A 25,784-nucleotide genomic window follows, 5' to 3' on the forward strand; every position below is an offset into this window, starting at 1 on the left:
ACTGACCCCACTGGGGGTCGCACCTGTACTCTTATCTGTGACATGTCTTGTGCAACCGCGCAATATGCCACCATACAGCAAGCCCCCCAGCCGATCCTCCGATGATCCTCACCACACGCACATGCATCTCTCGGAACAACGGCAATCTGCCCGGCAATATAAGCCTGGTGCTGAGCCTCGATATTTTAGGATGAATGCCTTGGGCCTGGTAGAAGGTCGCGTGCTCACGCTTCTTGATATCAACACCAGCCAATTGGAACTATCTCAACAACACAGTCGAGAGGCCCCGAAAAAAGGAAAGCTGGTGCCTGTGAGCGACCGTCTCACAAGCACCCGACACGCTGGGCGCTTGCATGCCGTCCCCCAAGGCTGTCGTCATGACCCCATAAAGCTGACAGTTCTGTAAGCCCCGGCCGCTAAAACATCGTCTCTGGCTCTGTCGGAATGCTTCTCGCTTGGCGGATGCGCTTCGCCCAGCCTTGGCCATTCCTGTCCGTACTGGGCGCCTTTGAGCTGGTCCTGTCCTCTTGTCAAGGCACAAACGGCTAGTTCGCCATGTTGCTCACCTCGGAGATATCGGCCCCAGACTCATACGCCGAGAGGTCCCTTCCTCCACTGGCCTTTGACGCAAGTGCGTGAGATGAATCGAGGCAATACGAACATGACAATTTCTGGTCCACAGGCAGGAAATCTTCTGGAGCATGTGATCAAGTTCCAGCTCCTCGTAGAGGAGCCTCATTCCCGCTGTAAACCGCGGCTCAAAGGCTGGAGAGCCTCAAATGAGAGCGTTTGTATTGAGTGGGAGCAATATACGGGTGCATCTGACTCACATGCCGTGTCCAACGTCTCTACAGTACTTACTCGAAAGCAGACAATGGCGCTCACAGTCAGTTTCTTTCCAAGTTTTTGATAAAATCTCAAGTCCACGCTGAGGTAATATTCATTCGCTAGTAGTCTGACAACATCATGGATACAAGCAAATGGCGACCATGCCATCTGTCCCGGTGTAAGCAGACTGAAGCCTCCTTCTGACCTGGACCTCAACCTAGGACTTGGTCTGGATTGCCGCTGTTCATCTGGTTCGCATCTCTTCCGTCCCTCACAAAGAGACCAGGAAATATCTGAAAAAATACTCACAGTTTGACTCTGTTGCGTCCGATTGGGACCTTGATCACTACCCAAATTCTCGTCGTACCAGGGGCTTGACTTGATCGAGGTACTCCAACACAGTCTTTCGTGGCACAGTCTTCCACGCGAATTACGTGACGTATCGTTTGACATTCATCTCGACAGGGCGCAGGATCACTCCCACATTCTGTGTTCGTCGAGAGTGTCGAAGTCCCCGAGGAAAGGAAAATCAAACTGCTTCGTGCTGAACTCGGCATGCACCCCGTCCTCACCACGGACAATGTCAATCAAATGACCCCACAATCGGACAACTTCTAGGTCTGGGAATACGTTCGCATATGCAACAGCACTTTGTAAGTTTGGGTTAGGACCTGCTGACGGCTGAGGTCTAGCCGTGGCCCTGTAGAAGTGGGTTCTCCTGCAAGACACGACGAGGCGCCTGAGCCCCCGGAGCGATGGAGATAGTATTCGCTGGATTTGACTGAATTCTAAAAATGGAATCGACGGATCCGATACTTCGATGATGAGGCACAGCTCCTCGAGTGATCTATTGACGCTCGCCGACAAGGTCTCCAGTAACGGCTGTAGAGCGCACACATTGTCCCACACAACCACCAACAATTTCTTGAGTCTGTGGAAATGGCGGACTTCTGCAAGTATCTGCTCTGACAATGCTTGAGAGGCGGCTCGGGTGAACGCGAATGATGTGACTTCCCCCAGGACATACCCCAGGTTCTTGATAAAGCTTAGAGGCATGTCGGTCATTCCCTTGAAGAATTTGCCCCTCGGTTCGAAGTTGGCCACCAGGGTATCTGAGGGATTTGAACCCATCCGATCTATTCATTAACTCCCTGACCGCCTCTGCAGTACAGTCGATGCTCAGCTAGTGGAGTTTTTGACTCGTCAATATCAGGCTCTGTAAAGCGGACGGGTCAAGAAACTTGGCCCATTTGATGTCGAGGTGAGTAAGGCTAGGGAACTTCAAGTCGAAAGATAGTGGACTTTGTCTCCTGTGCTTGCGACCGTAGAAGTTCGGGAAACAGTGCGAGAGAGTCAACCGCTCGAGAGTAGGGGCACAAAGGCGCAGTATGTTCTCCCAGTAGAGTGAACGGTTTCCAGGAGATTCCATGCTCGAAGAGAGCTTCAGGGTAAGGCTGGTGATGGGCCAGGACACCCCTGGTCCCATGCGAGGACACCCGGCTGTCGTATTAGCAACCAATGTGACGGTCCGAACGGTGGATCCGACCAAGCTGTTGAGTAGGCTCTGGCTGAGTGTGACACCTGACAAATTCAGGCATTTCAGATTTGGCAAACTTGGAATGACCGAGTGTATATTGGGATCATGGTAGTCCTTGATGTGGGCAACAACCTGACTCTCGAGCTTTCGACGTCTTCTTGTGCTCTGGATGTAACCGAGCTCTTCCAGCCCGCCCCATTGTTGATGATGACTCCCGCAACACATGCCCCAAGCGAGGGTTTCTGAGTCTGTCCATGGGATCTGCGATTCTGCTGCCTCTCAAGGGCTTCCGACATGAGATGAGCAAGAATTCCGTCATAACATCGATGGCTTCCATCGAAGATCACATCACGAAATTGGCACGCCGGGGCAAGCTGTCGGAAATCTTGGTTGACGAGGGCGAGCGATCCGAAGTCGACCCGATTCGCAATCAGCTAGTCAAGAATGGAGGCCAATATCTCGTTTGGGAACCGAAAAACAATACAGTCCTTTGCTTTCACCTCGTGTGTCTCCCTGAGGCAACTGAACAGCAAAGGTAGCAAGACAGGCGGAGAGGACATCCTGAGATCTTGTTGGGGCTGCATACCCAAAGGTCAGTGGACAAGGTCTAAAAATGTGTATTTTGGGTGATTACTTCTCGTCTGGTGCCAAATGTTGATCATGGAGTGTTGCTACTTGATCATGGACTATCCAATGTCATGAATTAATTGTCGATGTAGATGATCACCTACGGCGAGGTGTGGCTGAGCCTTGGTCGTCGAGGGACTTCCGGTCGAGGAATAAGACAAAATATGGCAGGTGCTTGTCTATGCCTCACCCTTTCAAGAAGGATACAGAGACTCGCACCTGCAAAAACGGAGGGTACACCGGTACATCGCCAACACTAAACCACATGAGAATTCACACATCCAACAGTCACGTCCAACAGCCACTCCAACAGCCACACCCAATTCACATTAATTAGGTATGTAAATTAGGTGTGTAGGTATTGGGTGTTAGGTGTATGAGTGTGTGGGTATTGGGTGTGTAAGTGTGGATTTGGCCTAGGCGATGTGCTCTGGTGGGCTTCAGCTATGGCATGAGTTGATGTACGGGTGTACCCTCCGCTTTTGCAGGTGCGAGTCTCTGTATCCTTCAAGATAGGAAGGAGTAACACGAAATCCATCACCAATGACGGCGCCGAATACAATTCCCAAATACTGGCGTTCGAAGGGCTTCAGCAGAGAGCCCATCCAGCGGGTGCCGGGGCATAACGCAGACGCCCAGTGATGACCTCGATGCTCTCGACCTCTCTCACCAGTCCTGCCCTGATAAAACAACAACCGTGTCCTTGATGTTAAATCCCCCTCATCTCTCCATTACCTGCCATCTCACTTCGTCTTCGCCGACTCTACAGGACCACCAGGCTTCCTGGCGCTAACAGAGATGTACTTCCAGTGATCCTGGCCCGCCATGCCCCCAACTCCAGCAATAGTGTTGATAAAAAACCGATCCAGCCTCAGAAACTTGACGATAAAATACGGAACGATAGCCATCCAGTAGAACAGTCGCAGCATGGGCCGCACGTTCTCCGAGTAGTCCACAATATCAACATCCACAAACCCAACCTCCTCGAGCGCCCGCCTCAGCCGCCCCGGCGCCATCAGGTCCAGCGGCATGGCGCTGTATTTGACGACGAAGTCGGTGTCGCCAGCCAGTTTGCCCGTCTCCTCGGCCTTGGTGACGCGCGTCTCGTACTCGTGCTCGACGAGCCGCCCGCCGGGCTTCAGGATGCGGTAGAATCCGCGAAGCACCGTGTCGAGGTCCGTGGCGTGCACGAGCGTCTCCATAGTGTACACGCCGTCGAGGGACTCGTCCGCGATCCACTCCAGGTGGTGATAGTCCGCCCTCCGCGCCGTGACCTGGCCCTCCGGCAGACCTGACCGCCGGAAGTTGTGCCGCGCCTTTTCTACGTGGTGCTCGACGACATCGATCGCCGTGACCCGCTGGTGGAAGGTTAGCATGAATACTGGGAGGGTGTGCTCATGGAGACATCCTGGGGCTAAACGTACCAGTCCATGGCGAGCCATGCAAAGCGCGACGTGGCCGATGCCGCAGCCGGCGTCGAGCACCGAGGCCCCCTCGGGCAGGTTGAGGCGCTCGAACATCTTCTGCTCCATTCTTCGCAGGGAGGGCGTGATTGGGAATGGAAACCATGTGTCATTGTCCCTGGTGTATCCTGTATCAGCGAGACAGACCTCAACGGGACGACCAGGAAGAGAAAGATCCGTCAAATATCCATCTCTTCAGGAGAATATACGAGGATAATTAGGCAAGGAGTGCAGTACCAAGAAAGGGACATCCAATGAACTATGACGGACTCCCTATAGCATCTGTGGAAACCCAGCACGGAACATTTCCCTCCCACCTCACCAACAACAAGAGTCCAGTTCAGTGCGGCTTGCACAGCAAGCTGTTCACGGTAACGGGTATATCATTGTTGATTATACCTCATCACCAGCACAGCACACGCTGTGGTGATCATGCCATGGCCATCGTCACTAGACGACAGCGACCCATCATCCCATGTGCGCTCGTACCAGGCAGCAACGCTGACCCTTCTCGCCGATGCCAGTTCTCCAGTACCAGCCCATGACCTCGGAGTGATGCGCATTCTAAGGGGAGATATAAGCAAAAGCAGGCTCACATACCAGTATCCGAAATGACGCGTGCCGCCCAGAACAAGCCGGTACCCGACGCGGGACTCGAGCGACTGGTAGTAAGACTGGAGCTCGGGGTTGTCGTTGATGAGAGGGCCGGCCCCGCCGCCGGCTGCCGCGGCCATATTATCAGCGTTGGGGTTTAATGAGAGAAACGGCGAGGATATGGAAGGGAAGAGAGATATTCAAGTCTATAAGGATGGACAAAGTATCCTGAAGTCGTCGTCAGAGAAACAGAGATGCTGCTGTTCCGCCGTCGGTAAATCGGGGCAGGTGTTGTGCCCTGTTCTGGCCAAGTGAAAGTCGCCGAGAACCTGTGGAGTTAGTTGGCATCCAAAAGGGGAGTCTGGGCACTGTTGTCATGACAAACAAGGAATTACTGCAGAGGCTGCTTGCATTTATTGACTCTGGATACCAACATTGGATGAGGCTGAGGTTATGTATGACAAACCCGGCCGGCCGCCCGCATCAGATTGTCTCGTCAATGTCGCCCTGATTTCGAGCTGTGCCGCAGCACCACAAATTCTCAAACAGCGATTTACCTGCAAGTCTGTTCCAAGAATGCATCACATTACGGAAGAAGCTCTAATGTAGGATACCTAAGTAGGTTGTAGTTTTTCGCTTTCGTCTCATCACCGTCCTCATATCGCCGCCTTGATATCATAAAGCAGCCTCGTGGCACATGGGAGGATATGGAATGCGCATCTATAAGACCGTCCTCCCAAACTCGTTTCTGGAAAACACCACCATGTGTTACATTTAACCTTGGAACTCCTGAACCTTCGACTTCTCCCACTCGCCAGGGACCAGCGCCAGGGGCACGATACCCGACACGTGCATGTCAGGGCCGAAAATATGCGAGTCCAGGCCGAGCTCTTGAGTGGCCGACTTCATGTTCTTCAGACCCTCTTGCCAGTTGGGACCGGCACGACGCACCCAGATCTTGACGTTGTGCTCCTTCAGAGCCTTGGCGTATTCCCGCAGAGCGCGGATGACTCCCTTGAAGGTGGAAGCAACGTTGGTGAAGTTGGCGATACCACCTCCGATGAACAGTACCTTGCCCTGGTCAGACACTGGTGCGCGCAGCATCAGGTCCAGAACAGTGCGGGCGTAGTGGAAGGTCTGCGACTCAGTGGGCGCGCCAGAGTACTCACTGTTGCATAGTTAGATTCACCTAGTACATTTTCACACTCAGATTGGCTGACGTACCCGTAGTTGGCGAGCTCATCCGCGAAGCCAGCGGAGGCAATGGCGTCGGCGTACACAACTGAAGCACCACCACCAGCGACCAGGGTCCAGATACGTCCGTTGGGGTTCAGGACAGTCAGCTTCAGCGAAGCACCGGTCTTGGCATCGAGCTCAGCAATGTAAGCCTCTTCCTTGGACAGCTCACGGCCGAAAGGAGCGGGGAACTCCATTGGTGGGCCGGCATCGACATTGACGGAGCCGGACTTGGACGCAACGTTGGTCAGACCCAGAGCGGCAGGCGACCGGGCGATGGCCCACTTGACACCACACTCGAAGTCTGCGGTCTGGTCAAGCTTGGCAGCAAGATCCAGGAAGTGCACGGAGGCGGATGTGGCATTCTCGTTGGGGATGACAACGAGAGGGTTGATCTCGAGGTAGGTGAACTGGCAGTCGACGTACACAGCGTACAGCCGCGTGATGAAGTCAACCAGGACATTGTGAACACCCTTGGGAACATCGGCGAGGAGAACGTTGGCGATCTCCTCGTTGGTTGGGTACTGGGAGAGGTCGACGGGAATCAGGAGCTTCTTGGCCTTAGCGTCGACATCGCCGACATCAACACCACCCTCGTGTGTGAAGAGAATCCAGTCGCCCTGTGAAGCGAGGCGCGTTAGCAGGCTGCATGAGGAACGGCACAAAAACGCCGAACGGGTTTAGGAAGGTGCCGCGAGCTTTCGGAAGAGATTAGGGGCCAGAGGCCGGGTGCAACGGTATCAAGGAGGGCTAGAGGTGGTTGATACCGGCCCGCAGTTCGGGCTGCAGACCGCTTAGAGTCACCCTTTTGGCCCTTCCGTTCGTCCGCAAACTAAGCCTGCACGGGAGCCAAATTGCCTGGTATCCACCAGCACGGGACAGGGCCATTTTTGGGCACTTATAAAGCCAAGCAGATTTCCCGGCCTCTTCATCCGCTCTCTCCCACAAGTGAAGTCGTGGACGGAAATTCCGAGAAAATGTGCTCGAGCAACCTCCGCCGGGACCATCTCCATTTGTGGGTGTGCTCGCACTTGCTGCCGACCCAGAACCGATCCGCACCGCCGCCGCATCCATTGGCCATGAAAATCCTATCCGAAGCGCAGAAGAGGAATCAAACTTACATCTCGGACTGAGTTGATGTTGATGTAGTACTCAGTGTCTGAAGGGTGAGGCACGAAAGGCTCGACGAGGAACTGGCGCAGGACACCCTCGACGTGCTCGACCTTCTGGGGCTTTCCGGCGCGCTCAGCAACCCAGGCCTTTGCCTCGGCCCAGGTCTTGTTCAGGGCCAGGAGACCACTCTTGCCTCGCCTCTTGATCAGCTGGTCAGGCTTCGCGACGAACTTGGCGCCGTCCTGGAGCAGCCATGGGTAGGTGACCTCGGCCTGGTTCAGGACATCCTCGACAGCGGCGTCCTCTGGGAAGTACAGAGAAGCGAGCCTTGGGGGAGCGTTGTGCGTGGTTGGCTTCGGCAGGGGAGAGGGCTTGATGACGGGGGCGCGGGTGAGGTGGTAGTTGAGGATGGCCTTGCCATCAGCTTCGGTAATGGACTTTGCGGACATTTTGACGCAAGATCAAGGTATGTGGTACAAGCCGGATGTGGTTTGTGGCGTTGTGCTGTGAGTTCTACCCCCCTTATGGATCGTCAAATCCACAGTCGCGAAGCAAACGGTGAGCTCGTATGTCGGGCTTGCGCCTGTTTTACTACCAAGACGCAATGTTAGCACCGAGAAGCGCAATTGGGCACGGCATTGGCTCCAGCATCAGAAGAGCGAGGTGAGAAGCGACTGAGGACCAGCTCGAGGGCAGGTTCAGGCCTGCGAAGCCGCCAGTGCCTGTTCGCGCCCGAAGAGTTCTGAGCCTGTCTAGGGGTGATGAGGGGCGGGGGGGCGTGTGATGTGTGCGATGTGCTCTCGCCAGGAATGGGTGCTCACAATTGAAGTCGAGATGGCACAGCCTGAGGGACTGTGGAAGGTTCGTGGGAGACGAGATGAGAGCCTCTGTTCTTCGAGTCTTGATGACGATCGGTTTGTTTGCTCAGGTGCAAGTGTGCCTGTTCAAAAAATTCAAGGACGAAGACCGGACCCGGCTGAGCTGGATTGGGGTGGACTTGAGAGCAGGCGCGGGCGTGGGCGTTGGAGGGTGGACAAGGTCGGGGAGCTCCAAAAGTTCACCTCACCACCTGGGGCCGCTGGGCAGGGTTCAGTACTGAGAACTTTCCACAGCTGGTGTGCGAAAGGGCGGGGACTGGAGGGGAATTTGCTGAGTGGCATGCAGGGGCCCAGCCCACAGGGGGTTACGGCAAAAGGTACAAAGAGCCCACCCCGGACAAAAAGCTTTGGGGCGGTCCCAATCGGTGGGCGGTCTAAGTGGGCAGGTACCGGTACATGGCAAGTCGCCTAGCACATCCGAGCTGCACAATCGGCGCGGACCTGGAAGGGAAGATCAGGGGTCGGACTGCGAAGAAGGCCAAAGAAGCAACATCCCGAAAAAAAGAGCCCAAGAGGAGGATGCACGAACGCACGCAACCACTGGGCAATCACGCAGCAATCCTCGCAGCTTCGCACGTTCTTACTGTTTTTGGTCCATCCGTCCCTTCCATACTCAATTTACGAGAGCAAGTGCCTCCAGATGGAAGCCCTGAGAAGCCTAGGCTGGCATGCCCAGAGCGCAATCAAGGTGTGGCCTTCTTGTCGTCAGCCGCGGCAAGGATGCAAAAACTTCCCTTTCGGCACCCGAGTCAGTCTACTGCCAATTCAGACATTCCCGACACAACCACATGCGTGCACACTGCTGTTGTCAGACCCCCAGACACAAGCAGTGGCAGTACTCGGTAAACCAAAGAGCCAAGAGACGGTCATCCTCACGGCGCTGGTCACCGTCCACGGCTTCGGCTTTCTCTGACTCAGCCGACCGAGCTGCTCGTCACTTTTATCGGTACAAGGCGAAGACATGCCCCCGGCTCAATTGTCCCGCCAGAAGTCCGCCGGCGAACGGAACCAGGCTGGGGACAATCCGAGTCGCTGTGCCGACTGCAGGCTGGCTGCTGGCTGGTTGACAGTGGTAGGATGGCTACTGTATTGCTTGCATTTCTCTGCAGCACGCTGCAACACTCCTGCTCCGTAGTACACCCTCTGCCTAGGGGCGTGGGGGCCCGTCAAGGGCAATGTCCTGCGCAGTCTCATTCTTCGTCACCGCTGGAATGCTTTCCCTTTTGTCCCATCTCGGCCCTGGACTCATTAGGTTCAGGCTCGGAGAAACCTGTCAGTGGGCAGCGGCTGACTGCGACGAGCCCGGCTAATCGGTGCCCGGGTGCCCGACCGGGCTGCTTACTGACTGTTTCGGCCCATCTCATCTTATCGTTGTTGCTGCTGCTACTACTACTGCCGTGGATTCTCTAGCCGTTGCCCTTCTAGTACGGCAGTTCGTCAAGCCGCAACGCACCGATCTAGTTCATGCGAGGGCATCGAGTGGTGCCACCAGTTGTTGATATTGGGCTTTGCCATTTTGATGACGATCCTCCCCTAAAACATGTTGGCAGCCCCTAGCGCGACGGGTAGTGAGCTAAGTAAATTTAGCTGCGACCACGGACTTGCAGGCATGCCATGCTTATTCCTTTGATGGTCACTCGCCCCCCTGAGGCAGCGTGACAGAGTGATTCAGTCCGTCCCTGGATCAGTCAATGGATCCATCATCAATCAGTCGATGAACCAATCAACCAAGTGTTGATGCAGTGCAGTTCCGAACAGAAGGGACGGGGAGTCATCTACCGGTCGGCATGTTTCCAGGTCGACTTCTCGGGTTTGGGAGGGCCTGGGTTGGAGTTGCAATTATTGGAATTCAGCCCATCTGCCCAGCTCGGGGATGGCGTCTGCACCTTGTGCAGCCCTGCAGGGCCCCAAGTACCGGTACACAGCGCATTGGCGCGACCCACTGGCGCGGGCAGGGATCTGAGCTGAATCGGAGGTATCTACCCTTGCGCGCTCATCGTATTTTTCAACAAGAACTGAGCCAACAGACCAGGAACTTCCCCAACTTTTTCAGAGGTCACTCGCTCGCCGTCACAGTAGCTAGCTAGCCAGCCCAGTGGCCGTCAGCTCCCAGCTCATCGCCGCCGCAAGATTGGGAAAAGGGAAAGGGACGAGCAAAGCGAAGGGGTCAGAGCAGACGGACCAGGAAATTCCAACGAACAGGAACAACTATCTGCTCTACCATCAGGACACCATCTCGTCATCGGCATCGTCGCAAAACCAGCTTGCCCACCCACCTAGACCCAGTAAGCACCACCGGTACCCATCCTCTCTCTCATCGCTGCTGCCCCTCGCCCACTGCCTCGTTGCATCGATCTCTCCCTCCCCCCAGTCCATCCACCCTCTCTCCCATCCCACCAGACCACGCTTTCAGCTCCACACCGGACAGGTACTTCCTCCCTTTGACCCCTGCCTGCCCGCCCGTCTGCTCTCCCAATCGCTCCTCTGCCTCTGAGCAAAGCACCACGACAAAAAAACTCCCCCCTCTCAATTCACATACCCACTCCTGGCCATTGAGTCTTCTTTCCTGACCTCGCTCCAGCCTTAGTGAACTTGACACACCTCAAAGCTCTAGGACTGCTAGACGCGAAGAATTGAGACAGGTATGTGGTCCCAGTCTGTTCCGTCTGTTTGTGCATGTTTGGTTGTGCTGCGCAAGCTGGGGGTGGCTCCGTGGCAGATCCGAATGGTCGGCCTGGAGAGACCATGCTTGAACTCGCAGAACATACTGTGTCGCGAGGATATATGAAACAAAAAATGCGCAGACACCGTCAACTCCGGCGGGAAAGTGACCTAAAAGGCACGACTGCAAGAAGAATGATCGTCATGCTGATGCGGTGCTCCCAACAGGTCTTCCCTTCAAGTTGTTCGAGAAGCCAACCCTCTAGATACCCAGAACGACCATGTCTACGGCCACTGTGAACGGCACGACAGGCAAGGGCCTGTCTGCCAACGACAACATCACCCGTTTTGCCGCTCCCAGCCGGGCTCTCAGCCCTCTCCCCAGCCATGCCCTGTTCAACGACAAGACGCGATGCTTCGTTTACGGCATGCAGCCCCGTGCCGTCCAGGGCATGCTGGACTTCGACTTCATCTGCAAGCGATCCACACCGTCCGTCGCCGGCATCATCTACACTTTCGGCGGTCAGTTCGTGAGCAAGATGTACTGGGGCACCAGCGAGACCCTCCTGCCCGTCTACCAGGAGGTCGACAAGGCCACGGCCAAGCACCCTGACGTTGATGTTGTCGTCAACTTCGCCTCCTCCCGAAGTGTCTACAGCTCCACCATGGAGCTGATGCAGCACCCCCAGATCAAGACTATCGCCATCATTGCTGAGGGTGTGCCAGAGCGAGTGAGTTAGGACCCATATTCAAGACTGCCGTGGTGCTGGCGCTAATTTCCTCCGTAGCGTGCTCGTGAGATCGCCCACGTCGCCCAGCAGAGGGGCGTGACCATCATTGGTCCCGCTACTGTTGGTGGTATCAAGCCCGGCTGCTTCAAGATCGGTAACACTGGTGGTATGATGGACAACATCGTTGCTTCCAAGCTGTACCGCAAGGGCTCCGTTGGCTACGTCTCCAAGTCTGGTGGTATGTCCAACGAGCTGAACAACATCATCTCCAACAACACGGATGGCGTCTACGAGGGTGTGGCCATTGGCGGTGACAGGTATCCCGGAACCACTTTCATCGACCACTTGCTGAGGTACCAGGCCGACCCCGAGTGCAAGATCCTGGTGCTCCTGGGTGAGGTTGGTGGTGTGGAGGAGTACAAGGTGGTCGAGGCCGTCAAGCAGGGTATCATCACCAAGCCAATCGTCGCCTGGGCCATTGGTACCTGCGCGAGCATGTTCAAGACCGAGGTCCAGTTCGGACACGCCGGTTCTTTCGCCAACTCTCAGCTCGAGACTGCCGCCATGAAGAACAAGAAGATGGCCGAGGCTGGCTTCCACGTCCCCAACACCTTCGAGGCCATGCCCGAGGTCCTGAAGAAGGTCTACGACGATCTCGTTGCCAAGGGCACAATCCAGCCCCAGGCTGAGCCCGCTGTGCCCAAGATCCCCATGGACTACTCCTGGGCGCAAGAGCTCGGCCTTATCCGAAAGCCTGCTGCTTTCATCTCCACCATCTCCGACGACCGTGGCCAAGAGCTTCTGTACGCTGGCATGCCCATTTCGGATGTGTTCAAGGAGGAGATTGGTATCGGTGGTGTCATGTCCCTCCTGTGGTTCCGACGCCGCCTGCCTGACTACGCCTCCAAGTTCCTGGAGATGGTCCTCATGCTCACGGCCGATCACGGTCCTGCCGTGTCTGGTGCCATGAACACCATCATCACCACCCGTGCCGGCAAGGACCTGATCAGCGCGCTGGTCAGCGGTCTGCTTACTATTGGTTCTCGATTCGGTGGTGCCCTGGATGGTGCTGCGGAGGAGTTCACCAAGGCCTTTGACAAGGGCCTCAGCCCGCGTGACTTTGTCGACTCGATGCGCAAGGCCAACAAGCTCATCCCGGGTATTGGCCACCGTATCAAGTCGCGGAACAACCCTGACCTGCGTGTCGAGCTGGTCAAGGAGTTCGTCAAGTCCAGGTTCCCCAGCACCAAGCTGCTCGACTACGCCCTGGCTGTCGAGACCGTCACCACGTCCAAGAAGGACAACCTGATCCTGAACGTCGACGGCTGCATCGCCGTCTGCTTCGTCGATCTGCTCCGCAACTGCGGTGCTTTCAGCAGCGAGGAGGCTGAGGACTACCTGTCCATGGGTGTCCTGAACGGTCTGTTCGTGCTCGGCCGGTCGATTGGTCTGATTGCCCACTTCTTGGACCAGAAGAGACTGCGCACCGGTCTGTACCGTCACCCATGGGACGACATTACCTACCTGCTGCCCAGCCTCGCCCAACAGGGACGTCCAGGCGGCGAGGGCCGTGTGGAGGTGCAGGTGTAAGAGAAGCTGGCGGAAGGAAAAGGCACATATCTAGAAGCGGGAGCCATGATGGATGTTTCACCCTTTTTATGAAACCTCGTGTAGTAATGATTAGGTCTGGGCCGGGTCTGATGCAATTCTTAAACAATTAGAAGGCAAATGAAATTTCATGAAGAGGTACGAGGTACACTGTTGACCAAACATATGCAAGCTTCGACCGCTTTACCACCGTAGTATATCAATTGTGCATTGGCTAGCGGTAATTTTCGTGTATTTGTTCTTACGGATTAATGAGATAGACTGCCTTCACAGATAAACCATCCGCCCTGTGAGAGGCGCACGGACCAAGGCCGACATCTTCCTCGCCTGCCGGGGCCTGTGATTTTTTGGAGGCACTCGGTTGCGACAACTGAGATACCGCCACCACATCGTTGTACTTTGCTTTGACGGATCAATTCGCCCAGTAGTGGGATTCGAGCAGTGCCCATTACTTCCGCTTGCCAAGACACATCTGATTTCTGTAGCCCACGGTCCCTGAGAACGGGGCGCAAAGGTATGGACAAGAGGAACCCATGCCCAACGCGCGCATGATCGACCAAGAAGCTCACACGATCTTGTTACCTTCCTATGCAGATAGGCCTGTCACGTTTCCACCGCACGAAACAACGGCTGGAAGGGCTGCCAGACGAAACCCCCCCGATCTCGGCCGTCTCCCACCCCACGGCTACACCACCCAGCCGGACGAAAGCAACGAACCATCCACACACCCACCAGCCAACCAAGATGTCCACCCCAGCAACAAGAACAGCAGTCGCGGCGGCAGCAGCAGCCACGACAACAACAGCAGCCGCGGCCGCCCCGTCCTACTTCCGCATAACGCTCCACCGCTCGGCCATCGGGCTGCCGGAGCGCACGCGCGGCGTCCTCGCGGCGCTGGGCCTGCACCGCCGCTGCCAGACCGTCTTCCACCCGGCCGAGCCGCAGTTCGCGGGCATGATCATGAAGGTCAAGGAGCTGGTGCGCGTCGAGGAGGTCGGGCGCCGCCTGAGCGCCGCCGAGCTGCGCGCCGAGAGGACGCCCGACCGGGGGTTCTGGGTCGAGAGGAGGGCCGGGCAGTCATGAGGGAGGACTGGGACCGAAGAGGCATAGAATGAGATGGGATGGATGGGCGTGCCGTATGAGTATCACTCAGAGCACTGAGGGCGGAATGGATCTATCCGATGCTCTTTGGGAGGTGTGCGTGACGCTGTGAGGAAGATGGTAAGCGTCAGCTCAGGCTGGGGTAGGGTCGAGGTCCTCGATGGACCGCTGTGTATGTAGAGGGCACAATGCAGCTCCTCGTGGGCTGCCACTATTCATGGAGGAGCTCACTCACAGTCATGGTCCCGGTGGACACATTCCGGTTGTATGAATATCCACCCCACTCTTGACTCTTGCTGCCACAGCTGGCAGTTATGAGGCGGTGTTGTCTGGGTCCGTCTGCGTAGAAAGCAAGTCGAGAAGAATACATGCCCACATTACGGGCCGTAAATTGTCACGCACGGTGGACAAGGGTCACAAAGACCATTGTACCGAGTTCCCTTTGATTCATTAATGTACACAAATACTGTATGAGTCCGGAGCCGTGAACGTTTCTGCGCAACAGTGCCTCGTCGAGAATGACCAGAGGCGGCAGATATCAAAGCCCCAGAACTAAACTTTCCACTTTCATCATGCCTGCCTGCATCTCAAGCCTCAACGGTCCACTGCATGAAAAGATGCCTCACCAAACAACAATAAAGAGGCGGCAGTGACCAAGACTTCCAGAGACGCAGGTCCGTTCTCCATCGAACAACAAATTACCATCCCTGAATCTCACTTCTCATCAAATACCGTTCTGAAGCCGCGGTGGTCACCGTCACAATGCCTTGACACGTCGTAAGGCGGTAATAGTGACAGAGCCTCAGAAGAAAAAAACGAAAACCATCTGTCCAGCATGGAATAGCACAACACCCCTGTCGTATTTTCCGTCAACATGACGGATTCATAGCCGTGATCGTAGTTGCCTCATCGCATCAAGGCCAGACCACAAGCTTCAGACTAGTCGCAATTCCACCCTCTCCATTCTTTTGTGCTCGAACAAGTTTCGAGAAATCCTGACCAGCCACCGCAATCGTGGCCAAAAGTTTGTTAGAACGCAGGCTGGGAAGATGTCATCCCACGGTCTTGTGAGGGCAAACTCTGCCCCTCTCATGGCATTTTCAATGCGGTCTCGTGCGTGAATGACAAGATCGCAGTCGTAAGAATAAGTGGCAAAGACGAGTCGATATCGTAGCCCAGCCGACTGAGCATCAAAAGTGTACATATCTGATACGATTTTCTTCGGTTGTGTCGTAATTGCGAGTTCCTCGTAGTGGTTCTCAAAATCTGATCACCACTCGGTATTGACAGCACAGGCTGCCTAGCAGGTTGCAATCCGACGGGTGTCCTCGCGTTGCTGTACTCAAAATAATTTGGGTCGTTGGAAGGAAAAGGCTTGCAGCAGCCGTCATCATTGCACTGGCCACACTGCTTCCCCAATGTCGGGCTTGGTCGATCATCGTCTAGAGCCCATGATGGAAGGTCGATAAGGTCGACGCTTCTTGGCCGGAACAGCCGCAGACTGCGATCCGCCACCCCTCTTCACTCCTTGTGGGGCATGTTGTTCCTCACGCTCGAAACCAGTGATTCGCTTGGGCTTCTGCTAGGAGCTCTTGGCTTTTTCCTGGTATTCTGGCCCGGGAACCTCGTACTCTCGGACAAAGTACTTCTGGCCGTTCTTGCTCAGCCAGTTGGTGAACTTGGTCAGTTCCTCGCGAAGGCGGCTGACAGATTGCTGATCCATGTTGGTTTGGGCAAGCAGCTCCGGCAGCGAGACTGAATAAGAGATTAGTTGCGTTCATCACGTCACAGAAGGAGATACAAGATCACAACCTACCAAGCAGTCGGCAAAGATGTTCGCCTCCATAAACACTGCTCGGTCCTCCGTCTTTCTCGTTCTCCCATTGTGGGAGCAACTCAGAGTACTGCAATCGCTCGAAGCTGGAGCCAGGGTTAGCCGAGTCTGTCATGTGCGGTAGATTTTTATCGAGGCACAACGCTTACCGATAGAGGAGGATTCTACCAAGGGCTCGATCGAAGTACTCGCGAAGCCCCGCGATCGTCTCTTTGAGAATGTCGACCTGAGCGGAATCTTCCTCGCGCTTTGGCATCTCATCTTCCAGGTAGTCGTTCAGAATCTTGACGACCGGTTGCTCGTGCGGCAGTGGGACAAGTTGCGAGTCCTTGGTGACATGCTCCCAGTCATCCACGAGAATCCCCTTCAGGACATCGGTCATGACAAGCTTGATCGAGGGTCGAGCGTGGAAGGATTCGTCCTGTGACTTCAGGTTAAGATCAGGCCAATCAAATGACTTCTCCCACTCCATGTACGTGTGGCTCATCCACGTGGCTTCGTAGTCATAGCCTTCCCACGGCGAGTCCGTCTGGGCGTTGCCCTCGGAGTCAACGCTCATGGAGTCGATCGCTCGAAGTATCTTGGGGTTGCCATCAGGCTTGCGGTAGTTGGGGCCCTTGCGCGTCGCGCGCTGCAACTTTGCAGGGCGCTCGAGGAGCTCCTCTGTCTCCTCACGCGCTCGCTTGCCCTTGTACTGCAGCTTTGCAGTCTGAGCCTCCGCTTCCTCACTCAACTGACGGCTACGACTTCGCGTGATCCGACCGGAGTAGGAGGACTGTATCTTGGTGGGCTGGATCATCGCGTTCTTGCCAATCTTGGGCTGGCTGAGATATTGCATCTTCGAGGGCTGAGCACTCGGTCCCTCGCTGTCCTCAGGAAGCTCCTCGATGGAGGGCAGTATCTTCGAGGGTTGGGCATTGGGAGCTTCAGCCGTGCCGTCACAGCTGTTGGCGGAGTCCGTCTTGGTAGAAGTTGCTTTCTCCTTGCGCGCTCGCTTCGCTGGCCGGCCCTCCTGCTCTGCGTCCTTGTCGAGGGGCTCCTTCTTCACTATCTCCTGGCTGTCTTCACGAGCTCGCTTCACGGGTGTCTTTCTTCCACCCGGGACGTAGACGCAGTTGAAACCTCTTCTGACACAGGCGTCACAGGGTGTGCCTCCGGTGCAACGGGTTTTGTGCGCTCGGCAAGGGTCACAGGCCTTGACAGCCCTTGGAAGCTTGATAACTGCCGATTTACCCTTGCCCACGCTGCTGTTGGCGGTGTTGATAGATGCCGCCTTACTTGTACCGTTCTTGGTAGCCGCAGACTTGATTAGCACCAACTTCTTGGGTGCTGCAGTCTTGGGCGCTGGAGTCTTGCGTGCTGTTGGCTTGGGAGCCGCAGATTTCTTAGGCACCGTAGTGTTTTCGGGCGCAGTGATGGTAGTTGTTTCCGGCTTGCTTGCTGCTGGCTCTTGTCCATTTGCGGGAGCACGTGGAATGTCGTTGCCAATGGGCTCATCACCCAATGACCTGGCTTTTGGGTAGACGCTGTTGTAGGCATTGTTCACGGCAGCATAGTAGCTGTTGGGCACAACACCTAGTACTGGGCGACTCTTGAATTCGTTCTGGGTCATGGCTGCGCGCGTGTCGCGCATGAATGAGTTGAAAGGAGGCTCGCTGAGCCGCCTGCTTCTCACTGTGTCCTCGTCCGCGTCAGGTGCGGCTACCGTGGTGGTAGCATCCTTTGTCGCAGTGGCATCGCCAGTCGGAGCCTGGACATCAGCCGCTGTGGTGGCCTGGGCGGCCTTGGCCCTGAGGCGGGTGTTGCGAGTGTGCTGAGGCGGGGGCATGGTTGACCTGGCCTTCGCTGCAGCGCGTTTCTCTCTGTTGATGACTGCCTTTTTGGCCTTTTCGGCTTTGGCGGTTTTTGTGACGATGGGGTCTGGAAGTTCCTCAAGGTCGCTCGGGCAATGCTCCTGCATGAAGCTACGCAGCTCCTCGTTGAACTCCTCTCTGTCCTTTGGAGGAATCCCGGCGGTCAACTCCTCCTCAGACTCCGGGGTCTCCTCCCTCTTCTTCGGCTTCGCCCGCTTGTAAGGGACAGGCCAAGGGTCACGATACTCGTCGGCTATGAAATTGGACTTCAATCCCTCATCGGTGGATTTGAAGTAGAAGTCGTGGAGGGCCTTTTTGAATTCAGGATTTGATTGGGAAAGGGTTTCAGGGGGCAGTTTGGAGAGATTGTCGTAGCGTAGGGAGGCTTTGTACCAATTTGCCTCTTTCTTGACGAACGCTGCGTCCATCAGGTCGATGCGAATGGTGGGGCTAGGAACCGTTTGAAGTGGTTCGGACCTGGTGATGATGCAAAGGTGGTCGAAGAGGCTGTACTGACGGATTGATTGAGGGAGTGCGATTGGTGCAGAGTCAAGATCAATGGCACGCCGTTGAAGGCAGCGTGCTCGGAAATGTTGACTTTGAGGTTGCTCAGCCGTAGAGGTTAAATGAGCTGAGCTTCCGTCGTAAACACGGCCTTGTTTGTGGTTGTTTTTGGGTGATGGATGAAAAGGGAGGGGTCGCGTCACGGAAGCAATGCGTCGATGAGATTGATGTGACCCCAAAACTGACCAAACCTCAGGAACGAGTAGTGCTGAAGCTGCAAAGAGCTCTGCGGAAGCCTTGCGCGAGGGTCGTGTGTTGCCGAGCTTGCTGTGCAAGTGTTGACGTTGACGTGAGGAAGGTTGAAAGCTGGCGTCGCGTTGATTGACGCCAAGCAGATGCCGACAACTTTTGCCTTAAACGCCTGTCTGTCGTGGGTATGCAGATTCACGCTGAATCAAATGCCCTGGTGACGGCAAAGACGAATCTCGATGTTTGCAGAGTTTGCCTTGACGTTGAGGTTTTGGTCAAGTGGGAGGAGAGCTCGGTGTGTCAAAAGCACAGAGAGGTGGAGGTTGATGTCCGTGCCGGCAACCTTTCACCCAGGAACGTCGATTCTTGGGTCACTGAAATCCAGCGCAGCTGTAGGGAGTCTCTGCACAAACGAGCTTTGGGCTTTTTAAGACAGCCTATGGCAACGTTGGCGGGAAAACCGCGAGTGATGCGGTTGGGACTCTTGGGTTTAAATACCTTCACTCCAGCCGTATTCCCCCAGTACTCGGGAAAGACGCTCCATTCACAGCCCATTCAATAGATCCAAGCCGGAGACACAATGGAACACATAATAAAATGGGTGGGCCACAATAGGAAACGGGGTTTAGTACTCACATTCTCCAAGTCAAAATCTCTCTTCCGGCCTCGCCCAGACATGGTGGCCGCAGCACCCGATCTCTCCTCACTGCCTCTAGCCGAGCTGAAGTCGGAACCATTCTTCAGACCTGCCTTCTTCGCCGGGCCAGACTTCTTCTGCATGCTCGCACGAGCCTGCTGGTTGAGCTGGGCGGCAAGCTCGCGGTTCTCATCGTTCAGTTTGCGGATTCGGTCCTGAGGGACCCAGTCATCCCATGTGGCCTTCCAGCCCTTGTAGTGAATTTTGTACCGGAAGCCACCCTCCTCGGTGGAATCAATCTCAATGATCTTGGCCTCGTACAGCATGTCATGATGGAAGCACAAGACCTTCTCGTCCTTGGCGTAGGGGGGAGCTGCCGGCTTGGAAGAAGGCGCCATGTTGGTGACAGTGTACCTGCTGACAGTGAACGGGGAGCTATGGAAGTCGAGTGACACTAAACGAATCTCAAAGGACGGCGAGTCTCCAGGGCAGTCTGCTGCAATCGAGAGTGCCAGGTGGGTTGGGTGAGGAAGAGAGAGGTTGGACGTTGAGGACCAAAGTGAGAAAGGAAGCCCGTTACAGGAGTGTCACGGGACCAGGCGAGTCGAGAAGCGCGTCTCGAGGCAGGCGCGCTACGATTGCCGCCCCCCAATCAATCAAGCAGGCCAATTCACTCCTCTTGCAACACAACAGAGCCAGTCATTACAAAACGGGAAGGCCACCGTTCGCCTGCTAAGAGTTTCCGTGACGATATGAAAATTCGTCCCGTAGATTACACTTTAGATTACTTGTCCCAAAACAAAGCAGAACAGAACAACCGGCGTCGAGGTCACCAGACACGCCGCCAAACATGGCACCCACCGAGTCAACAATCCTTGCCAACTACCTCCTGGTCCCGGCACAGCTGCCGGCCATCGTCTCCCTGAAGGAATTCACAGATCTGTTTCCTCGTGCGCAGCAGTCATCCCCGCAGGTCAAGAGACTCTACAGAGATCTTCAGATCCAGAGAAACACGCTCGTCGATGCTGTGGCATCCAACATTGAGACTGAAGCGAAACGGGCCAAGGCACTACGGCGGGAGGTTTTAAGGGCAAAGCGTGAGGCCGAAGACCATGAGATCGACGACGAGATTGATATCGAGAGAGCTGTAGGTTTGTCCTTTGCCACTAATTTTAGCTGGCTTCTTTCGTGAGGCCAGACTTCTAACAGCATCACAGCTTTACGGTGCAGCATCAGGAGCTCCTGTTTCAAAGCATGACATCAATTCCATCATCCCGGAATTAGCTAGTTCTGCAGAGGAGCTTGATGCCTCAATACAGGCCCTTGAGAGGGAAGAGGCTGAGCTATTGCAGTCTATCAAGCAAACCGTCGGCAACATGAGCGACCTGCGGTACGGTCGATTATCCAACGGACAGCTCACAGAGCAGGTTCTGGAAGGCCTACAAAACGTTCAAGAGACATGTCAGGCAAGACATTAAATAGGTGCCTAGCAGGCGTATCCCGATGAGGCGAACACGCCCGGATGATAAGTGTACAAAACCAGTTCCCCCGCCCAACCGTGACAAAGCAAAAACACAAAGACCCCCCAGAAAGTTTGGGCATCACGCGTATCACCTCGTACAACATCTCGTCATGCGCAAAGGTTGGGCCTTTACCGCGCGGCGGCAGCACCCCCGGGAGCGGCACCGCGGCCACCGGGTGCACCGGGTGGAGGAGCCATGCGTCGAGACCTGGCTGGCGTTAGCGACCTTGTATGTTGCATACGGTGACCTTAGTGTGACTTACATGAAAGTCCGGCTGACGAAGGAGACAACCAGCATCATTGCCCAGCTGGGGACAACGCTGAGTCCCCAAAGGGCGTATGCGATAGGTACAGCCACGCCATACTGGGCGAGCTCGCCATCGAAGGGATGGAAGTACCCGTCCTTCTTGTTGAACTGGCTCTTGTCCTCGCGGGTCTTGTACAGCTCCAAGAAGGTGTTGCTGTCGGTCGTGGACAGGTTCATGCGCTTGACGTAGATGTCGATGGGCGCGGGAGGCGGGAGCATCTCGAACAGCCACAGGCTGCCGGCGCCAGCGGACCAAGCATTGCAAAGGATGGGCTGGTCGTCGCAGTTGACAAATCCGACGTGAGGGGCGTCAGGCAGGACGGCGAGCTTGGCGGCTGTCTGGTTAAAGGCCTCCTCGACCTTCAAGCAGTGGCCTGTCGCATGGTCAGCACGGGCGTCAAATCAGAATGCATCCGGATTCCACAAAATGGGGCCTACCAAAGCAAGTCTTGTTCCCACCCGAGATCAGAACCCACCACTCCTCGGGCTTGGTGGACTCGGGCTTGACGGGCGAATAAAGGGTGTCCTTCCAGTTGTCCAGCGTCAAGACGTTCAGCTTCATCTCGCCGACCTTGGCCTCGGCAGCTCCAACGGGGTCATGCTTGCTGGGGTTTGGCACGTAGGAGCTGAATTGGCCGAGGAAATTCTGGAACTGTGCCTTGTACTGCTCGAACTGCTCGCCCTGAGCTGAGGCCAGCAGCGGCAGGGCCAATAGAGCCGAGGATGATGAGAAACGCATTTTTACACAGCGACAAGAGCCAAGAAAAGTTCGAACAAGTGATTATACTCTGTAGCTGTTAGAGAACGAGGCAGCTCAATGACGATGGTCTGCCGGCCAAAAAAAAGTTGAAGAGAACAGATGGAGACGGCGGAGGCTGCAGGGTCCTCCAGTGGTGGACTATCAGGGTCCTTGGAGAGCTCCGGGCTGCTAGCAGGCACCGAATCCTGGGGTCAAGGATGGAGAAAGCAAGCCGGACCAACGGTCGGTGAGGGGCCCGATAAGATAAGCGAAAGCCTGCAGAGAAGGCAGAAGTCAGGGTGTAACTCCGAGCGAGGCTAAGTTTCCAAGGAATGAATGTTGAGTAGTAGCACTGGGTAGAAAATGGGATACCTCAAAGATGCCAGCCGTTCGATGACTCTCTATTAATACTCTTAAGGTCTTCACCACTCTCTGTTTGTTGTTGAGCTTGGAAGTTCAACTGTGGTAGGAGGTGACCGTATCCTTGTCATCGTGTTGACCAGGAAGCAGCGCTCTCACTTACCCCAAACGGTCTAGGGCACTTCGAAGCTATCCCACCTGGGGTATTTGTTAATGTATCCTACCACGATGTTGACGACCCATACCAGCTAACAAACCCGATTTATTGACATCATTGCACATTCCCAATGGTAAGTTCATGGATAATCACTTCATTCTACATTTATCTTACAATGCAGCCTCCAAAAGTATCTGATCCGAAGCGGAAACGCGGCAGGCCGCCAGGCGCGTCTAAATCGAAAGGCGACGCGTCGAGCCACGAGGCGCCCGACCACGATGCTGAACCCGACCCCGAAGACGCGCGACCGAGGAAACGTGGTCGCAAGAACGAGGCCGAAGGCGCCAGCACGGAACCTGGTCCCTCGCGGAACGATAATGGACCGGCGCAACCACCCAAGGCCGGCCGGCCACCCAAGAAGAGCCAGCATACCGCGAAGCCAGACATCCAGCGCGAAACGGAGGAACAGGACAGACACTCCAATGCGGCCAGGCCCGACAGCAGGACGGCGCGGTTGAAGGGCAAGCGCAAAACAGCACACCAGATCCAGCCGCGAGAAGAAGAACAACAACTAGAGAGCTCGGAGCCTCGACGCAGCAGACGAGTGCCGGGTGGGAGTTCAAGCGAGGCCCCTGGTGCCGAACAGCCAGCTTATCCGCAAGAAATATCAACAGAACGCGCACCGAAGCGCGCTGGTGGCGCATCGTCTGGTGCTTCGAAAGACAAGAGGAAGGCGTTGGCAGGCAAGGAGAAAGCGACGGCGAGTCAAACTTCGCCCAAAGAGGACGAACAATCGGCCTCAGCTCCAAGGCGTAGTGGACGAGACCGGAAAATAAGGGAACCTGATAATGTCCCTAGTGGAAGCCGACAGAATAACCAGCAGGATGCACAACCTACAGCGGGCCCGGATAGTGGGAGGTCCAGAACACGAGCGAATGGGGAATCACAGGAAGCGGCGTCTCCCAAGGCACAGCAGAACCATCCAGCTGCGAGAATAGGCAAGAAGCGCCGTGGGCGACCGTCGTTGAACAAGGAAGATTCTGAGAGTGCGAGGGCGTTACAGCCGCAGCAGGGCAACAGGGCAAAAGCTGCGAGGGAGTCGTCCGAGGCGGACAAGACTGCAGATGAGAGTCGCTCAGTAGAAGACTCGCGGCCGAAGCGCCGCGGCCGACCTAGGCAATCAGACATTGCCTCTCAAGAGCCTGAGCCAGCCCAGCCAACTCGTTCACGCGGCAAGCCACGACGTCGTTCCCCCGATCCCGCGGACGAGCAAGAGCAGGAGCAAGGGCAGACTTCTACCAAGAAAAAGCGGGACAAGCGTCAGCCTCGCCGAAGGGAGCCTGTTGCCGAGGAAGAGCAAGGTGAAGACGAAGACACAGGCTCAGAGGAAGACGAGCAGGAGTTTCCATTCCGATATCTGAAGGAAAGCACTAAGAAGATCCCACGATGCGTCATCTCTGAGAAGTGGAGCGCCCTGGACGGACCATCTATCAGTGCAGTTGGGACCTTCCTCGCCGACGCACAGCGACCGGTCCTGCTCCGCCTCCAGAACACCAGCCGGCGACGAGAGCATGCATCAGCCGCGCTTTCAGGCATCTCCCGGCGACTACACACAAAGCTTGTCAGGGGTTTGCCCTTCCCTGCTCCCACGGCTGGGCCTGCAAGGCGAGCTGCGTCTGGCAGCCACGAGGACGAGTTCGATTTCGAGCGCGCAATGAACGCCGCGCAGGGCCTGGAGAATACCCTCAACACACTGCTGCACTCGGTCAGCCTGCTTGAGAGGGAGATCAAGAAGGAGGAGGATGCGCTGGCGCGGGACTACGACACTCTCCATAAGCTGGAGGCGAACGCGAGGTCTGAGGCGAAAGGCTGGCGCGAGAAGGCGAAGCGGGAGCACGTCCTCGCCTCTGGTATCAGAAGGAAGGACGAGGGCGTTGATTATCTTGACGAGGGAGAGCGGCTGGAGCTCGTTGCAAGACCCGAGGATGCCGTTGCGGGCGGGCTCTTCAAGGACCTGGACGACGAGGAGCTGGTCGCCCTTTCGAAGCAGATTGGGAGCCACATGGAGAGCATGCAGGGTAACCTACATCAGATAGGTGGTGTCGTTCCGGCGATCAGCAGGAGCAAGGCTGCACTGCAACAGGTGATGCAGAAGCACCTAGACGAGGAGGAGTACGACAAGGTGGTGCTTGGATAACATATGGTTTTGACAGGGCTCACGATGCCTGCTCCGCAAAATTACGACTACACGATCTAACTTCTGACAAGCGGTTTGCCACCCTAATGTGAGCTGCAGGGACTGAGTAAACACGCCCTGTTGAGATGAACTAGTGGACGAAGCGTGATGTGAATCACTGAAGCGCGGTGGCGGTCAGCATCTGGGGCACCACGCAATGTCGATGGATAGGCGCCGCAAGCGAGTCATGCCTGGCTTCTACGAAATTACCCGAGTAGCTCTTGGGTGATAGTTCTGTGTAATGGGCAGCCAGGCTATCTTTGCCCACAATATGCGAACAAGACTTCACTAAGTATGGCATACGCGGTGCTGTAGACAGGGGCGTATTGGGAGAACCAGTTGGAGCCCGCAGGAAAGCCAGAGTTTGTTGGTATCATTGATGAATATGTGCAGTGCGACGGATAGTCATGCCGGCCTCGGGTCATCCAAGCACGGGAGTGACAAGGAAGAAGCGCGAGGTGATGACAGAACACCGGGTCTAGTTGGCTGGGCAGCAGGACGTTGATATGCCCCGAGCCCAGAAAGGGTCTAGGGACGGATTGCGAGGGGCTCGGCCGGGACCCTGGGTAGGCAGGGAGGCCAAGCAAAGGAGTGGGATGTGGTGCAGCTTCTATCCCAGGCAGGGTCGCACCACTGGAGCAAGCCTCTGCATGCCCTACTGCAGTGATGGTAGCGGTACTGTGCCAATTGCGCCATACTAGGACACATTCTCTTGCCATCGTCCAGAGCTGGTGTGCAAAGTAGACTACAATGTACATAGGTGGGCGGGGTTGAGTCTGATGAGACGATTGCTTCCTTGTCGTCCCAGTACAGTGCCTCGACTTTGAACTCGAGACACACGGCTAATCACTGAAGCGGTGACAGTACAATTCCGCGACTCGCAGACAAGATGAGACAGAGACGCAAACATCACGTACGGACAAAACGGAATCCAAAGGGTAGTCAGACCCCTGCTGGAAAAGCTTTCATTGGGACCCTTCCTCGTTCAACTCTAAAGTGGTTGTGGGTC

At 55.7% G+C, this 25,784-nt stretch overlaps 9 protein-coding genes across 9 annotated transcripts; 4 read left to right on the plus strand and 5 right to left on the minus strand.

Annotated features, from left to right (window-relative positions):
- Positions 1-1,302: 1,302 nt before the first annotated feature.
- On the minus strand, positions 1,303-1,959 carry INS49_010832 (uncharacterized protein; the record flags this gene model as incomplete). The annotated part of the gene is made up of 1 exon (XM_043171555.1): positions 1,303-1,959. One exon carries the CDS (start codon positions 1,957-1,959, stop codon positions 1,303-1,305), a length of 657 nt encoding a protein of 218 aa, XP_043023300.1.
- Positions 1,960-3,735: 1,776 nt separating this feature from the next.
- Positions 3,736-5,189, minus strand: INS49_010833 (uncharacterized protein; the record flags this gene model as incomplete). Its single annotated transcript, XM_043171556.1, has 4 exons — positions 3,736-4,350; positions 4,417-4,583; positions 4,962-5,019; positions 5,052-5,189. 4 exons carry the CDS (start codon positions 5,187-5,189, stop codon positions 3,736-3,738), a joined length of 978 nt encoding a protein of 325 aa, XP_043023301.1.
- A 634-nt stretch (positions 5,190-5,823) lies between these two features.
- INS49_010834 (uncharacterized protein) lies at positions 5,824-7,847 on the minus strand (the record flags this gene model as incomplete). The annotated part of the gene is made up of 3 exons (XM_043171557.1): positions 5,824-6,217; positions 6,274-6,905; positions 7,407-7,847. 3 exons carry the CDS (start codon positions 7,845-7,847, stop codon positions 5,824-5,826), a joined length of 1,467 nt encoding a protein of 488 aa, XP_043023302.1.
- Positions 7,848-11,218: 3,371 nt separating this feature from the next.
- On the plus strand, positions 11,219-13,258 carry INS49_010835 (uncharacterized protein; the record flags this gene model as incomplete). The annotated part of the gene is made up of 2 exons (XM_043171558.1): positions 11,219-11,668; positions 11,726-13,258. 2 exons carry the CDS (start codon positions 11,219-11,221, stop codon positions 13,256-13,258), a joined length of 1,983 nt encoding a protein of 660 aa, XP_043023303.1.
- Positions 13,259-14,020: 762 nt separating this feature from the next.
- INS49_010836 (uncharacterized protein) lies at positions 14,021-14,359 on the plus strand (the record flags this gene model as incomplete). The annotated part of the gene is made up of 1 exon (XM_043171559.1): positions 14,021-14,359. One exon carries the CDS (start codon positions 14,021-14,023, stop codon positions 14,357-14,359), a length of 339 nt encoding a protein of 112 aa, XP_043023304.1.
- A 1,600-nt stretch (positions 14,360-15,959) lies between these two features.
- On the minus strand, positions 15,960-19,852 carry INS49_010837 (uncharacterized protein; the record flags this gene model as incomplete). The annotated part of the gene is made up of 5 exons (XM_043171560.1): positions 15,960-16,132; positions 16,194-16,297; positions 16,361-18,482; positions 18,815-18,842; positions 19,454-19,852. The coding sequence occupies 5 exons, from the start codon at positions 19,850-19,852 to the stop codon at positions 15,960-15,962; spliced, it is 2,826 nt and encodes a 941-aa protein (XP_043023305.1).
- A 452-nt stretch (positions 19,853-20,304) lies between these two features.
- On the plus strand, positions 20,305-20,932 carry INS49_010838 (uncharacterized protein; the record flags this gene model as incomplete). Its single annotated transcript, XM_043171561.1, has 2 exons — positions 20,305-20,601; positions 20,672-20,932. 2 exons carry the CDS (start codon positions 20,305-20,307, stop codon positions 20,930-20,932), a joined length of 558 nt encoding a protein of 185 aa, XP_043023306.1.
- A 173-nt stretch (positions 20,933-21,105) lies between these two features.
- Positions 21,106-22,022, minus strand: INS49_010839 (uncharacterized protein; the record flags this gene model as incomplete). Its single annotated transcript, XM_043171562.1, has 3 exons — positions 21,106-21,184; positions 21,240-21,657; positions 21,722-22,022. The coding sequence occupies 3 exons, from the start codon at positions 22,020-22,022 to the stop codon at positions 21,106-21,108; spliced, it is 798 nt and encodes a 265-aa protein (XP_043023307.1).
- Positions 22,023-22,714: 692 nt separating this feature from the next.
- Positions 22,715-24,736, plus strand: INS49_010840 (uncharacterized protein; the record flags this gene model as incomplete). Its single annotated transcript, XM_043171563.1, has 1 exon — positions 22,715-24,736. One exon carries the CDS (start codon positions 22,715-22,717, stop codon positions 24,734-24,736), a length of 2,022 nt encoding a protein of 673 aa, XP_043023308.1.
- Between the last annotated feature and the right edge of the window lie 1,048 nt (positions 24,737-25,784).

The sequence above is a fragment of the Diaporthe citri genome (genome assembly GCF_014595645.1).
Source record: "Diaporthe citri strain NFHF-8-4 chromosome Unknown scaffold_5, whole genome shotgun sequence".
Taxonomy (NCBI): domain Eukaryota; kingdom Fungi; phylum Ascomycota; class Sordariomycetes; order Diaporthales; family Diaporthaceae; genus Diaporthe; species Diaporthe citri.